General features: G+C 45.4%; 1 protein-coding gene across 2 annotated transcripts in view; it reads right to left on the bottom strand.

Moving 5' to 3' along the window:
• Nucleotides 1-17,222, bottom strand: part of LOC143294699 (glucokinase regulatory protein-like) — a 44,302-nt gene that overhangs the window by 16,823 nt on the left and 10,257 nt on the right. For both annotated transcript variants that reach the window (XM_076606103.1, XM_076606104.1), the window contains exons 7-12: nucleotides 16,966-17,032; nucleotides 14,406-14,554; nucleotides 13,298-13,338; nucleotides 8,729-8,793; nucleotides 5,408-5,520; nucleotides 3,631-3,726 (exon numbers count right to left, since the gene is read on the bottom strand). In XM_076606103.1, the coding sequence (XP_076462218.1) occupies nucleotides 3,631-3,726; nucleotides 5,408-5,520; nucleotides 8,729-8,793; nucleotides 13,298-13,338; nucleotides 14,406-14,554; nucleotides 16,966-17,032 (531 nt within the window). The remainder of the gene's footprint in view (nucleotides 1-3,630; nucleotides 3,727-5,407; nucleotides 5,521-8,728; nucleotides 8,794-13,297; nucleotides 13,339-14,405; nucleotides 14,555-16,965; nucleotides 17,033-17,222) is intronic.

Here is a 17,222-nt window from a genome sequence, read left to right as displayed (position 1 = left end):
TGCATGCATATATACATACATTTGCATACTTAACAGAGTGGATCTCTCCTGCAGAATTTTGCCAGAGGACAACACTTTTGTTGCCATGGGTTCTTTTTCAGTGCGCCAAGTGCATACTGCACACAGGACACTGGTTTAGCGTCTCATCTGAATGACTAGACGTTCAGTTTGATTTTCCAGGCGAACTTGGGAGGGAGGGCAGGAGCTGGATTCAAACCCACACCCTCACAGACACTGTACAGGCAAGATGAGTGTCTTAACCTTTCTACCACCTTCCTCTCACAACACAACCACTCAAGAACAGCTGCTCCTGCCATCTGTCACAGTTGATAACAACAGACTCCACATACACACACCATTTCAAAATATGGATCAATGATCATGTTTCTGAATCTGTGTCTAAAACATGCAGACACTGTGACAAGAGTCAAAACAATGTTTCAGGAACCAGAACGCCCCCCCCCCCCCCTCAAACACACACACACACATACACACAAATAAACTCATGCATTCACAAAACCACACAATAACTGCCACACACACACACACACACACGAGCATGCACATACACAGATACACACAGACAGACACAGACACAAATAATTGGTCATTTGCTTTGATAAACATTCCTTTGTCGACACACTTCTTTCTTCTTCTTCTTCTCTGATTTATAATCTTCTTTTTTTCTTTTTCTTTTTTTTACAAGCTAGAAGAGATCTTCCTTTCTTGTCCAATGGTGATCTGTCCTTCAAGGTGTTCTGCGGACTGACAGTCCTGGACATTCTGCAGGACAAGCCGAGGAAGAAGTGGTAGAATAGTTAAGATGCTGACCTGCCTATAATACAGTGTTTGTGAGGGTCTGGGTTCCAATCCCAGTCTCGCACTTTCTCACAAGTTTGACTGGAAAATCAAACTGAGCGTTATTGTTTTTCTGCCTGCAGGTTTATTTGTTTCCCCATCGACAGGTGCCATAGCCAAGTGGTTAAAGTGTTGGACTTTCGATCTGAGGGTCCCAGGTTCGAATCACGGTGACGGCGCCTGGTGGGTAAAGGGTGGAGATTTTTATGATCTCCCAGGTCAACATATGTGCAGACCTGCTAGTGCCTGAACCCCCTTCATGTGTACACGCAAGCATAAGATCAAATATACACGTTAAGGATCCTGTAATCCATGTCAACGTTCGGTGGGTTATGGAAACAAGAACATACCCAGCATGCACACCCCCGAAAGTGGAGTATGGCTGCCTACATGGCGGGGTAAAAACGGTCATACACGTAAAAAGCCCACTCGCGTATATACGAGTGAACGTGGGAGTTGAAGCCCACGAACGCAGAAGAAGAAGAAGAAGAAACTGAGCGTCTAGCCATTCAGATGAGACGATGAACTGAGGTCCCAGGTGTAGCACGCACTTGGCGCACTGAAAAAAATAACACGTGGTAAAATAAATGTTGTCCTCTTAGAAAATCCTGCAGAAGAAACCCATTCTGATAGGTACACAAATATATATGATAATGACGATGGAGTCTCCCGTCCGACCGATGGATGAGCAGGCAGGCAGGATTATCTGTCGGTGTGTGTCCTCATATGGGAGAAGAGGCCGATTCTGGATGCACAGCACTTCCCACAGGTATTGCAAGGGAAAACGTCTCCAGAAGTTGAGCCCTGCTTCCTTCGCTCACGCTTCTCCTTAATGGCCAGCGTTCTCTTGTTTTCAAACGTCTTTATGCCACTAGAGCACAGCATCCTCCAGCAAGAGCAGTCAAGGGCATCAGTTTCCCAGCAAGCGATGTCTATGTCACAGGCTTTGAGGTTTGTCTTCAAGGTGTCCTTGAAGCCTTAGCAGGGTCTTCCAAGTTCGCGGTGGCCTTCCTTCAGCTGGCCATACAATAGCATCTTTGGGATCCTGCTGTCTGTCATGCAGACGTGTCCTGTTCAGTGTAGCTGGCACATATATATATGCATACACTAAAGGCATGACTAAGTGAGTTGGGTTATGCTGCTGTCAGGAATCTTCCTGCCTAGCAGATGTGGTGCAGCTGACATGGATTTGTCCAAAAGCAGTGATGCCTCCTTGAGGAAGTCAAACTGAAGCATAGCTGTGACTGAGTGCGGTCGATTCAGAATGAGTGCAATGGGAGTGAAGCCACAGGAAGAGCACTGAAAACTGGACATGAATAATAATAAAAAGAAAAATAAATAGATAAATAAATTAGCTAATAACATAAATCATAAGGTCCCACAGCCTTAACATAGCCATCAAGGCAGTAAATTCATATCCACGGTGCATAGGCACGGTATAGGAAGGTGGGGCCCAATCTTCTCCTTCTGCCGTTTTAACTCACTCAGTACGGCCAGTCCTCTCCTCTTCACAGACTCCTCGGATGTCCAGTGGGTGTCTCAATGACCCAACCTTTAGCTTCCATCGTCAGAATTGTGGTATTCTTTGTCAACATTCACCTCTTCAGTATAAGAGCCTTCCGCTTGCAATATTTTCATGGTGGTAATTGGGGTGAAACGCTGTTAACGTCGTCTCTTTCGCCGTTCGTATGGAGAGAGTTAACCTTCCCCCAACCCCAAGTCTCATTCGCACTGTGGGGGGACTGAGGAAAAATCAGAGTAAAGAGATTTTTCTGATCTCCCAGGTCAACATATATGCAGATCCGCTTGTGCCTGAACCCCCTTTGTGTGTATACACAAGCAGAAGATCAAATGCGCACGTTAAAGATCCTGTAATCCATGTCAGTGTTCAGTGGGTTATGTAAAAAAAAGAACATACCTAGCAAGGACAACACTGAAAATGGAGTATGGCTGCGTACATGGTGGGGTCAATAAACAAAATCGTCATACATGTAAAATGTTAAATGTCTGTCTGAATGTGTATGTGTGCATTCCTGAAATCTGAATGACACAGGAAACGAATGATGAGCGCCCAATGGCAGCCATCAGTCGACTCTACCCAGGTAGGCAGCCTGTTGTGTAAATGATCCCGTGTTTGTAAAGTGCTTAGAGCTTGGTCTCCAACTGAGGATAGGTGCTATATAAGTATGCATATCATTCATCATCATCATCATTCTTCTTCTTCTTCTGTGTTCGTGGGCTGCAACTCCCATGTTCACTCGTATATACGTGAGTGGGCTTTTATGTGTTTGACTGTTTTTAACCCGCCATGTAGGCAGCCATACTCAGCTTTCGGGGGTGTGCATGCTGGGTATGTTCTTGTTTCCATAACCCACCGAACGCTGACATGGATTACAGGATCTTTAACATACGTATTTGATCTTCTGCTTGCATATACACTCAAAGGGGGTTCAGGCACTAGCAGGTCTACACATATGTTGACCTGGGAGATCGTAAAAATCTCCACCCTTTACCCACCAGGCGTCGTCACCGTGATTCCAACCCAGGACCCTCAGATTGACAGTCCAATGCTTTAACCACTCGGCTACTGCGCCTGTCGTCATCATCATTCATTCCAGGGAGACAACACCAGGCCTGAACAGGGCCCTGAACCCTGACCACTACTGAACGCCGGATCACAAGTCCAACACGACAAACCAGTTTTGGCACACATGACAAATGACTACATCAAACAGAAGAAGAAGAAAAAAATCATACTTCTCCAAAGCCTACCTGGTCCCCGCCAGCTGCAGAAGAGCGGCAATGGCTGACTTTTCCTGGTACACCTTCTCCCACACACGTTTGTACGTCAGCAGGTAATCCTGGACCCTGGGCAGACAACGTCAGCGTGTGTGTGAACACACACACCTTTCACACGTTGACGCTTTCCTTTCAGCATTGCCACACGTGTTCAGTCAGAGAACAGAGAGAAGAAAAAATATGTATCCTCATGTGGGATTGACTTAAGTTGAATTAAAAAAAAAAAGAAATATGTATGCACATGGGTGTGGAGAGATACGACCTTCAGTGACAACACACACACACACACACACACACAAACACAATTACACACACATACACATAAATACACATACACGCACACACACATGCACGCACACACGCACACACACATGCACACACACACATACACACATAAACACACACACACATACATACACACAATAACACACATACACACACAAAAACACATGCAAGCACACGCGCACAGATACCTGAGCCATATGTCAAGATGACAAAAGGAATGGGCTGGCACTAACACTGCTTCACACACACACACACACACACACACACACACACACACACTCTCTCTCTCACACACACACACAAACTAACACATGTACACACACACAAGCACACACAAATACAAACACACACACACAGATATACCTGGGCCATGTGTTTAGACGGCAGAAGCCATGGGCTAGCAATAACATTGTTTCACACACACACACACACTGGTGATGTGTGTCAATCAAGATTGATGATGACCATCATTGTCATCCAGCTGGGGGATGGGGGGAGGGTGGTGGTTGGGGAGGGGGATGCTCATGAGTCTATCTGCGAAAGCGCAGATGGCTGAACAGTCCAATCTGCGCACGAAATGTTCGCTGACAGTTGGGGCAGACAAAGACAGGCATATCATTGTCAGGGAGCTTGTTTGCCCGTGACTTTCTGGCCTGCCTCTTCTGAACAGCTGCAGCAGTCCTGTTGGCCTCACACAACTTGGCGCCTTTGTGCACAGCAGACTGCCATTTGTCACGGTCCATTGCAGATTCCTCCCAGGAGTCAGGGTTGATGTCAAACGCTTTCAGAGAGACTTTCAGAGTATGGGGTGGCTTTTGCAAGCACCTCCGTGTCTGGGGTCCTGTCTTGCCACTTGATGTTCAGTAGCTTCCTGAGGCATGCTGTGTGGAAGTGGTTCAGTTTCTTGTTGTGTTGTTGGTACACTGTCCAAGTTTCGCAGGCGTACATTAATGTGGGGAGAACTACTGCTCTGTAGACCTTTAGCTTGGTCTCAAGACTAATGCCTCTTCTGTTCCAGACATTTGCATAGAGTCTGCCAAAGGTTGCGCTTGCTCTTGCAATCCTGACGTTCACTTCATCATCGATGGTTGCATTTCGTGATAGTGTGCTGCCAAGGTATGTGAACCGCTCCACCGCACTGAGTCTCTGACCGATGACTGTGATGTTGGGCTGAACGTTGGGTTTCCCTGGGGCTGGCTGATGGAAAAGTTCAGTTTTCTTCATGTTGATGGTAAGGCCGAAGTTCCTGCTGGCAGTGGCCGAGTTGCATGTCAGCTTCAGATCCAGTGTTGAGGGCACAATTATCAGCAAACAAAAAGTCTCTGATGATGTCTGTCATGACCTTGGTTTTTGCTTGAAGCCTTCTGAGGTTAAACAGCTTGCCATCTGTTCGGTACTTTAGGCTGATTCCAACATCACCATCTCTGAAGGCATCACACACACACACACACACACACAGATATACCTGGGCCATGTGTTCAGACGGCAAAAGGCATGGGCTGGCACCAACACTGATTCCAGCAACAGCTTAGTGGCTGTACCGCTCTTCATACGACTGGATCCTGTGATTGGCTCCGGCTGCACAATGCCACAACACTCACTGCACTCATCATGTCATGGAAGGAAGGTGAGAGAATGGTTAAGGCCAGACACGGTAGTGAAATTTTGACCAAAATCATGATTTTTTGTGATTTTCGTTTTTTCGCATAATTTGCTTCTTCAACATCTAATCTTTATAGTCCGTTTCACCTGGGTACTATATTCACTTAAAAGGAGGAGTTTGTATTATACTCCATGTTTGGTGTTACATATACTTACCATGTCAAACTGATGCAAACTAGGCCTATTGGTTTGCTCTGCTTGGCCAAATTTCGCGCGGCTAACAGTGAAAAGACGGGCTCGCCCGCTCTCAGCCAATCAAACGCCTCTAAAAGCTATAAGCGCTGAATCATTCCTTTGGCCAAGGCTCTCCACGCCATCTTGTCAGGTTTACGCTCTGTCTCGTCTTACGCTTTTTTATATAAAGCTTTAAACAGCATCAACATGTGTGATTTCTTGTGAGTACAAGCACATGTCTTTCTTTTCCTGTTTTCTCAGTTTTGTGTTTTGTCCTCGTAATACCATTTTTCAAAATGCTAATGCCCAAAAACTTTAAAAGATAGCATGTTCAAACTTAGTACTTTCTTTCTTTATGTATTCATCTTTATTATAGTGCAGTGGTTTGTATAGTACTAGTAAAAGAATGAATATACACTCATTTGAAAAAAAATGATGTCAAGGAATTTATACTCATTTCAACAAAAAAAATAATAATAAATGTATTTATTCAAATTCCAAAATACCACTGCACTGTAATAAAGAACAAATACAAATAAATCAAATAAAACAAACAGAAATAACATATCTATAAAGGTACCGAAGTTATAAGCTTTTAATTTTTTTTGTTTGTCGGCCATTTTGGATTCGTTTCCATGGAAACCGTCACGACAAATTGCACAAAATGACCTTTTTAGACATGTTTAGTCCAATATCTTTGCATACCATGTCACAGAAAGCCATCAACTTCAAGTTTATTTCATACGTTTTTGTACTACCGTGTCTGGCCTTAACTCACTCAGTACGGCCAGTCCTCTCTTCTCCTCTACACAGACCCCTCGGATGTCCAGTTGGTGTCTGAAAGACCCAACCTTTAGCTTCTGTCGTCAGAACTGTGGTATTCTTTGTCAACATTCACTTCTTCAGTATAAGAGCCTTCCACCTGTAATATTTTGATGATGGTAATTGGGGTGAAACGCTGTTAACGTCGTCTCTTTCGCCGTTCGTATGGAGAGAGTTAAGACGCCAATACAGAGTCTGCCAGGCTGGGGGTTCCAAATCCTGCTCTCACCCTTTTCCCAAAGTATTACAGCAAAATCAAACTGGGTGTCCAGTCTTTCGGATGAGACAATAAACCTAGATCCCATGTACAACATGCACTTGGCGCACTGAAAAAGAACCCATGGCAACAAAAGTGGTGTCCTCTGGCAAAATTATGTAAAAAGAAACCCACTCTGATAGGGACACAAATATATAAAGCATACACTCAAGTCCTGACAAGCGTGTTGGTTTATGCCGCTGTCAGGTATCTGCCTAGCTGATGTGGTGTAGCGTATATGGATTAGTCTGAACACACTGATACCTCCTCGAGAAAAACTGAAACTGAAACTCATCATGTCAAGCAAAAAAACAGCAACAAACTTACAACAAAGCAAAACGTTCCTAACTGTTTTAACGGCATTTGGATGCAGCGAAGCACAGCCCTTTGTTTCTCTGTTCCCACCCTGTAGAGCATGGGACTCTTAATCCCAGGGTCGTGGGTTCGTGCCCCACATTGGGCGTTTCGTTTCTTTCTCAAGGCCTGACTAAGCGCGTTGGGTTACGCTGCTGGTCAGGCATCTGCTTGGCAGATGTGGTGTAGCGTATATGGATTTGTCCGAACGCAGTGACGCTTCCTTGAGCAACTGAAACTGAAACCACCCTCTGCACCCCCTTTGTGCACCCCCCACCCCCACACCACCCTCCCCAAACTGAAGTTTCCATGTAGTGTGTGTGTGTGTGTGCTTGTGGGTAGGGTGATTTTCAGTCTGATTTACACAGTCCATTTCAATGCTTGAGTACCAATATTATTATGCTGTCTGGTAAAGAATGAACTTTCTTCTTACCAATATTATTATGCTGTCTGGTAAAGAATGAACTTTCTTCTTACCAATATTATTATGCTGTCTGGTAAAGAATGAACTTTCTTCTTACCAATATTATTATGCTGTCTGGTAAAGAATGAACCTTCTTCTTACCAATATTATTATGCTGTCTGGTAAAGAATGAACTTTCTTCTTACCAATATTATTATGCTGTCTGGTAAAGAATGAACTTTCTTCTTCTTCTTTCTGCGTAAATGTGCTGGAACTCTTACATTCACTCATATTTACGGGTGGGCTTCTACATGCATGACCATTTCTACACCATCATGTAGACAGCCACACTCCATTTTCAGGGAGGTGCATGCTGGGTATGTTTTTGTTTCCATAACCCATAGAATGCTGACATGGACTACGGTATCTTTAATGCGCACATTTTGATCTTCTGCACACGTAAATTCACAAAAGGGGTTTCAGGCACGAGGGGTTTAGACATCTGTTGACCTGGGAGACTGGAAAAGTCTCCACCCCCACAACTTTAAGTCCTGTGGCTGGGATTTGAACCCAGGACCATTAGACTGAAAGCTCAACGCTTTCACCACTCAGTAGCTAGGATTTGAACCCAGGACCATCAGACTGAAAGCTCAACGCTTTGACCACTCAGTAGCTAGGATCTGAACCCAGGACCCCCAGATTGAAAGTTCAATGCTTCAGTTGTTTGACCTGTCAGGAACATGAGTACAACCCATGTCTGAGCATGCAACACACACACACACACACACAGAGACACAGACATACAGACACATGCACACAGACACACGCACGCCCACACGCACGCACACATGCGCACGCACACACACACGCGCACGCACACACACACTCACGCACACACACACACTCACACACACGCACACACTCACACACACGCACACACACACACACACACACACTCACACACACACTCAGAAACACACACACACACACACTCAGAAACACACACACACTCACACTCAGAAACACACACACACACTCACACACACGCACACACACACAGAGACACACACACACACACACTCACACACACACATACACACAAACATAAGACTCACCCCAACCACCGGGTTCAAGAGGAAGCCCTGACCCCTGGCCTCAGCCGCCTCCATTTGCTGCGTGACTGCAATCATCCAGCATCCCGTCAGCTTCGTCACAACGACTCATCATCCTACAAGACATGCTGCTCCTTCACCACAATTATTTCATCACGACTGTGATGGATATTTCAACATCCCATTCATCATCAGCTTAAAACAATCCACACTATTTCAGCATCTGATTAATCATCAGCTGCGTGACATATAAAGCACATATTATGATATTTCAGGTGTGGTTTTTTTTGTTTGTTTGTTTTGTTTTTGTTTTCTTTTGTTTTTTAATTTTGAAAGTTTTTGTTCACACCTGACAAATCAATCTTTAAAAAAAAACTGTAAATCTTTCCCAAAACTGCACTGTATAGCATATAAAGCACATGACTGAGATTTAACATTTTTTTCACACTTGACAAATCTGTCTTTAAAAAAAATGTAAATCTTTCCATAAACTCTATTATACAGCATACAAATCACACATTTGTGATTTTTAAATTTATCTCTTTTATTTCACAGTGGACATATCTATCTTTAAAAAACTTCAAATCTTCCAAAAATTCCACTGTAGGCCACATAAAGCACTCATTTGATATGTTTTCATTATTTTTTTTTCACACTTGACGAACATACCTTTCCAAAAAAACACAATACATAAATCTTTAGCAAAAATTCATCGTGTGGCATATATAAGCATATGATTAAGATTTTCTTTTTATCGTTTTTTTTTTTCCACAATTGACAAACCTATCTTGGCAAATCTATGTTCTGAAAAAATATAAATATTTCCGCTAACTCCATTTTACGGCATATAAAGCACACATTAAAGGTTTAATCGTTTGGTTGTTTTGTTGTTGTTGTTTTTTACACAATGACAAACATGTCTGAAAGAAAATGTAAACCTTCCCCCCACCCCACCCCCACCAAAAAAAAAGAAGAAAAAAAAGAAAAGAAATATAAACACACAGCAGTCAGGATGCTGGTGAAAGGGAAGAAGCAGCAAGGACAGCGTTACCTCCCTGTAAGGCCCAAAACTCGGCTTATTTCACAGATTGACATAAGTTTACATTTGGGCCAACAGCAATGTGACAGCTGTATTATCAATGGTTTCTCCAGTCAATGGGAAACCATTTACAGCTTAGTCTTTTGTGAAGGACTATGACTCTCAAAATAGGAGGCAAAATCGCACTGGCTCTTAGTGCTGCAGCCTTGTGGGCTAGCTGGCCTTTGGGAACCATCCCAACGCCGACTGTCCTAAAAACCCTCTTGGCCGGGAGAGTGGGGATGTAACTTGGGCAAGACACTCTCCACTATAATCAAATTCTAGCCCAAATAGTCGGAACAGCAGTTGCCTCCTCTGCTGTTCTGATGGTCATAGTCGGACACGACTGACTATCATATATATATATATATATACCTCCCTGTAAAATATCTCTTGATAATAACTTTACTGAAACAGTACCAAATCAAAAAATAATTTTGCCCAAAGTGCTTTACAAATACAGTAGTTTCAATTAAAAAAAAACAAAAAAAAAAACAAAAAAAACACTTCAACACAAAACAACACCCATCAAAACATGCAGGCTGGTCCAACAAAGTGAGTAAACATTGATGACCTATGACAAAAAGTAAACTTCAAAGTTCAAAGTCCATAGCAAACTGTATTACTGCAAACACAAACATACATGCATACACACACATATATCAGTTCTGAACAGATGAGTCTTGAAGTTGGTTCTGAAGCTGGAAAAAATGCACAGGGACTGTCTTAGTCTTTACCCTAAGGAGTTCCATTGTGTGTGTGTATTTGTATTTGTATTTCTTTTTATCACAGCAGATTTCTCTGTGTGAAATTCGGGCTGCTCTCCCCAGGGAGAGCACATCGCTACACTACAGGCGCCACCCATTTTTTTTGTATTTTTTCCTGCGTGTAGTTTTATTTGTTTTTCCTATCGAAGTGGATTTTTCTTCAGAATTTTGCCAGGAACAACCCTTTTGTTGCCGTGGGTTCTTTTACATGCGCTAAGTGCATGCTGCACACGGGACCTCGGTTTATCGTCTCATCTGAATGACTAGCGCCCAGACCACCACACAAGGTCTAGTGGAGGGGGAGAAAATATTAGCGGCTGAGCCGTGATTCGAATCAGCGTGCTCAGATTCTCTCGCTTCTTAGGCGGACGCGTTACCTCTAGGCCATCACTCCACATGCATTGTGTGGTGGGGGGGTGATGGAGTCTCCCGTCAGACTGATGGATGAGTAGGCAGGCAGGCTTATCTGTCGGTATGTGTCCTCATGCGGGAGAAGAGGCCAATTCTGGATGCGCAGCACTTCCCACAGGTGTTGCAAGGGAAAATGTCTCCAGAAGTTGAGCCCTGCTTCCTTTGCTCACGCTTCTCCTTAATGGCCAGTGTTCTCTTGTTTTCAAAAGTCTTTATGCCACTAGAGCACAGCATCCTCCAGAGAGAGCAGTCAAGGGCATCAGTTTCCCAGGAAGCGATGTCTATGTCACAGGCTTTGAGGTTTGTCTTCAAGGTGTCCTTGAAGCGCTTGCAAGGTCTTCCAAGTTCGCGGTGGCCTTCCTTCAGCTAGCCATACAATAGCATCTTCGGGATCCTGCTGTCTGTCATGTGGACAACGTGTCCAGTCCAGAGTAACTGGCACTGGATCAGCAGGCTTTCGATGCTGGGCAGGCCGCTCCTCTCTAGGACCTGGAGGTTGGAGACCGTGTCTTGCCACTTTATGCCGAGGATCTTTCGTACGCATCTCTGGTGAAACTGCTCAAGTTGTTGAATGTGAAGTGGGGGGGCGGCTGTAAATCCAAAAGGAGCTTTGACAAAAAGGACTTTGTCTTGAACAGAACATGTGAATCAATGTCATCATCCATGGCCAGCTGAAGACCTGTGTCTGCTGTCAGTCAGTCTGTCATCAGTTTCAGTTTCACACAGAGGCAATCCATGCACGCCACACCACATCTGCTAGGCAGATGCCTGACAGCAGCATAACCCAACATGCTTGTCAGTCCTTTAGTGTGTGTATATATGTCTGTGTACCTATCAGAGTGGATTTCTTTAACTCACTCAGTACGGCCAGTCCTCTCTTCTCCTCTACACAGACCCCTCGGATGTCCAGTGGGTGTCTCAATGACCCAACCTTTAGCTTCTGTCGTCAGAATTGTGGTATTCTTTGTCAACATTCACCTCTTCAGTATAAGAGCCTTCCACTTGCAATATTTTCATGGTGGTAATTGGGGTGAAATGCTGTTAACGTCGTCTCTTTCGCCGTTCGTATGGAGAGAGTTAACATAATTTTGCCCGAGGACAACACATTCTTTTTCAGTGCACCAAGTGCAAGCTGCACTTGGGACCCCAGTTTCCAGTCTGATCTGTACGACCAGACGCTCAGCTTTGAATTTCCAGTCACACTTGGGAGAAAGGGCAAGAACTGGATTCAAACCCAGACCTTCACATGCACTGTATTGGCCACTTCGAGTCTCTATCATCACTTACAGTCACTTCACCCATACCCAACCCCTGCCCTCCAAAACTCCACCACCCAGCCCCCACCTTACTCCCCTAACCCCTCCACCCCCACTCTACCACCCAGCCCCCACCTTACTCCCCAAACCCCTCCACCCCCCACTCTACCACCCAGCCCCCACCTTACTCCCCTAACCCCTCTGCACCCCCCCCCACTCCACCACCCAGCCCCCACCTTACTCCCCTAACCCCTCCGCCCCCCCCGCACCCCCACTCTACCACCCAGCCCCCACCTTACTCCCCTAACCCCTCTGCACTCCCCCCCCCCCTACTCCACCACCCAGCCCCCACCTTACTCCCCTAACTTCTCCACACACCCCTCACACACCTACTCCACCACCCAGCCCCCACCTTACTCCCCTAACTTCTCCACACACCCCTCACACACCTACTCCACCACCCAGCCCCCACCTTACTCCCCTAACTCCTCCGCACCCTCCCTATTCCACCACTAAGCCCCCACCTTACTCCCCTAACTCCTCCACACACACACCCCACTCCACCACCCAGCCCCCACCTTACTCCCCTAACTCCTCCACACACACACCCCACTCCACCACCCAGCCCCCACCTTACTCCCCTAACTCCTCCACACACACACCCCACTCCACCACCCAGCCCCCATCCTACTCCCTAACTCCTCCACACACACACACCCCTACTCCACCACCCAGCCCCCATCCTACTCCCCTAACCCCTCCCCAACTCCACCACCCAGCCCCCATCCTACTCCCCTAACTCCTCCCCCCCCACTCCACCACCCAGTCCCCATCTTACTCCCCTAATTCCTCCGCACCCCCCCTTCTACTCCACCACCCAGCCCCTAAATTGCTAGGGGTGCTCTCAACATACAGACTGCTGGCCTCAAGGAAACCTGATATCAACATGGAAGAACAGCAAACAAGAAGATATATCATGTGAAATGAGAGTTTTTGTTGTTGTTTAAAACACACACACACACACACACACACACACACACACACACACACACACATTTACCTTCCAGAAATGTTTGAGGCCATTTTTCAATTGGATTGTTCCTGGAAAAAAAACAAACAAGAAAAACAACAAGAATTCTTAAAAATTCATCACAATTTCATACGACAGAATTATTAACTTGCTCTTTAAAACTCCTGACCAGTATTAAACAGTCCGCTACATGGTTTCCTCAAATGCTTTCCAGTTTTCCTCCATTCTTCAAAAGGTACGAACAGGGCCAAACGCTTCATAAGAAAAAAAAACCTGTTTCAGGTTCTCCGGGATTTTATAGACAGCCCATGACCTGCAAGCATTAGCACGCTGCCCTGCTTCATTGCTGTTCCAAAACAGCTCCCCTTTCCCCTCCCTCTTTTCCATGAACAATTTCTCCAACTTTCTCTTTACACGTACTCATAAATTTTGTCCTCATCCCGATGAATCCGAGTTATGACGGGGCGCAAAAGCTGAGCGGTTAAAGCGTTTGACTTTCAATACGAGGGTCCTGTGTTCACATCCTGGTCACAGCGCCTGGTGGGTCAAAGGTGGAGACTTTTCCCCTATCTCCCAGGTCAACAGATACACCGACCTGCTTGTGCCTGAACCCCCTCTGTGCGTATACACATGCAGAAGATCAAATACCCACGTTAAAGATGCCGTAATCTGTGTCAGCATTCGGTGGGTTATGGAAACAAGAACAGGCCCAGTATGCATCCCCCCTCTCCCTCCCCATTCCACCCTCCAGACCCACTCCCTGAAAATGGAGTATGGCTGCCAACATGCTGGGGGTAAAAATGTTTATACACATAAAAGCCCACTTGTGTATACGAGTGAAATGGGTGTTGCAGCCCACAAACAAAGGAGGGGAAGGATCAAGAGTTATGCATGCATGTCAATGACTGGTGTGGAAGCACTGTGATCTGTCTCTGCACAATAAAATGCTTTCACAATGATTCTATTATAATCCCGTCTTTCTGTAAGACATGACACAGGCAGTATTAGCTCTCCAGGTGCCAGCTGCATTGCTTGGTTCTAACTTTTTAACAGTTACACGTGACTAAATGCCTACGCTGACCAAACTGCTCTTCCGTCCAAGTAATGCAACTGGTTCCAGGGCTCTTAATATACCTACCTGGCCAGGTGAGCTGGATTGAAACCAAGCAGCACAGGTGTGAAGCGGTGAAGGTTCTGCAGGCAGTAGTCCAGCTGCCCAGCCACGAAGGGGGCGGACAGACCACAGGTGATGCCAAAGAACAACACCTGGGTCTTGCCTTCCGCTGCCTGTGACATCCAACACAAACTGTACCAACACTCAACACTCTCAATCACTTTCAGCACAAACTGTACCAACACTCAACACTCTCAGTCACATTCAGCACAAACTGTACCAACACTCAACACTCTCAATCACTTTCAGTACAAACTGTACCAACACTCAACACTCTCAGTCACATTCAGCACAAACTGTACCAACACTCAACACTCTCAGTCACATTCAGCATAAACTGTACCAACACTCAACACTCTCAGTCACATTCAGCACAAACTGTACCAACACTCAACACTCTCAAGTCACATTCAGCATAAACTTTACCAACACTCAACACTCTCAGTCACTTTTAGCATAAACTATACCACCCCTCAGAACTCTTAGAGAAGCAATATGAAATGTGACAGTTTGACCTATTTGTAACATTTGCTATACTGAAATGATCTATGCGACAGACATTCAGGTCAAAATATCAAACTCTAGTGAAAATGAATCAACTTACATCCTTATTTTATTTTATTTTTTATTTTTTATTTTTTTACATTCCCTGTAACAGTTTAAGGGGACTAAGCTGAACAAACATATCACAATGCCATAGAGCTTGCCAAACTGGAATGTTTCACCTTTCGGTGTGGTGAAGTGGTTCACACACTATCATGACTAAGGGGTAATGGGATCGAACACCACCAGAGGCATAACATTGTAGGATCTTTGCGCAATACTCCGGTCAGAGTTGAACTAGGTGACAGTGAATTTGGTCAAAGCCAGCGTGTGAGGTGGTGAGGAAACTTTCCAATGTCCATCCTATTCGGGTCTTTCTTCATAGCCTTGTCAATGTCGATTATAAACAGCTCTTGGCAGACAAACAAAGAAACAGTTATACAAATAAATGAGCTGGTTGAGGGGAGTCATTCATTCATTTTGCCCATCGCTCCTGGTGGAGCATAGGCCATCGACGACCCCTCGCCATCGCACTCTGTTCTGGGCTGTTCTGGCCATTCCAATCCAGTTGGTCACTTGCTGCTTCAGCTCTGCCTCGGTATCTCGCCTCCAGCTGTTGCGAGGCTGGCCTCTCTTCCTCTTTCTCTGCGGGTTCCAGGTCAGGGCTTGGCGTGTGATGCTGGACGCTGGCTTCCTGAGGGTGTGTCCGATCCAGCCCCACTTTCTCCGCAGTATCTGCTTGGCCACTGGTTCCTGTCCCGCTCACTCCCACAATTCTTCATTTCGGATCCTCTCCTGCCATCGGATCTTGAGGTTGAGGGGAGTGGGGAGGGGGAAATAAATGTAATTAAGATGCATAAGACAGTCATTCACAGCTTATTCTTTTGTGAAGGACTACGACTCTCAAACTAGGAGGCAAGACTGCACTGGCTCCAAGTGCTGCAGCCTTGGGGGGCTAGTTGGCCTTTGGGAACCGTCCCAACACCGGCTGTCCAAAAAACCCTCCTGGCCAAGAGAGTGGGAAAGTAATTTGGCCAAGACCCTCTCCACTATAATCAAATTCCAGCCCAGATAGTTCGGACAGCAGTTGCGTCCTCTGCTCTTCTGGTGGTCATAGTCGGGCATGACTGACTATCATACATACATATACCGTAAAGTTTGGTCTGTTGAGCGCACTGGTATATAAGCCACACCCACTAAATTTTGGAAAAAACTGAACTTCATACATATATAAGCCGCACTGGCTTATAAGCCGCACTTATTTCCGGTACTGGAACACATACTGATACTAGAGAAAAGCTGTCAATACTGTCGGTCATAAAATAAACACAAGCAGGAACAACACAAAGAAAAGCAAGTGAAAATACTGCTAGTACCACAAAAAATAAAAAATAAACACAACGAAAACAAGATCCATAATTTAGGGATAGTCACATTTATTCAACGTCATCCTGCTCACTGAATCCACTGAAATCTTCGTCTTCAGTGTCCGAGTTGAAGAGAACCAGCACAGCTTCCTCCACCATCTTGTCACTGACTTCAGCCTCGCTTTCACTTCATGAACATGAACACAAGGTGGAGGTCACTGCTGGTTCGCTGCTTGCACTGTCGTCTGCTAGGTCGATCGTCTTCAATTTGAAGGCTGCATCATAGGCATTACGTCGCGTTTTCGGCATGATGAGGGTGCACGCTTGAGCATAGTAGAACTGAATGCTGATCTGAAGGCTTTAATGTGTGGGGATTTGATTTATAAAACGTGAAAAGTTAGCACACTATCCTGAAGCTCATCCAAAAATTCATGGACAGAAATCATGATTTTGGTGAGTTGAAGGGCAGCTAAGAATAGACGAGAACGTGACACTCCCGTGATCGTTAAAATCCTCAAATAAGCCGCATCATTGTATAAGCCGCAGAGGTTGAAGCTGGAGTAAAAAGTCGCGGCTTATAGACCGAACTTTACGGTATATCAGTGCAGTCTGACCTGTTGTAAAAGAGAGGCTCCCAACACAGGGTCATCTTCCACAGCCTCCTGTGAGGTGAACAGAGCCCTGCAGACACACACACACCACAGCATGAGGAGTCCCATTCGGTGCTGTCAAGAGTCACCCATTCCTGTTTCACCCAGTCCACAATTCACCTACAAGTGAACTGATCATCCTGTTTCGACTGTTTCTAGTTAGCCTACACACACACACACACACACATATATGCTTACACACACACACACACACACACACA

This window comes from Babylonia areolata, chromosome 20 (genome assembly GCF_041734735.1).
Source record: "Babylonia areolata isolate BAREFJ2019XMU chromosome 20, ASM4173473v1, whole genome shotgun sequence".
In the NCBI taxonomy this organism is placed as follows: Eukaryota; Metazoa; Mollusca; class Gastropoda; order Neogastropoda; family Buccinidae; genus Babylonia; species Babylonia areolata.
This window is presented reverse-complemented; position numbering and strand designations above follow the sequence as displayed.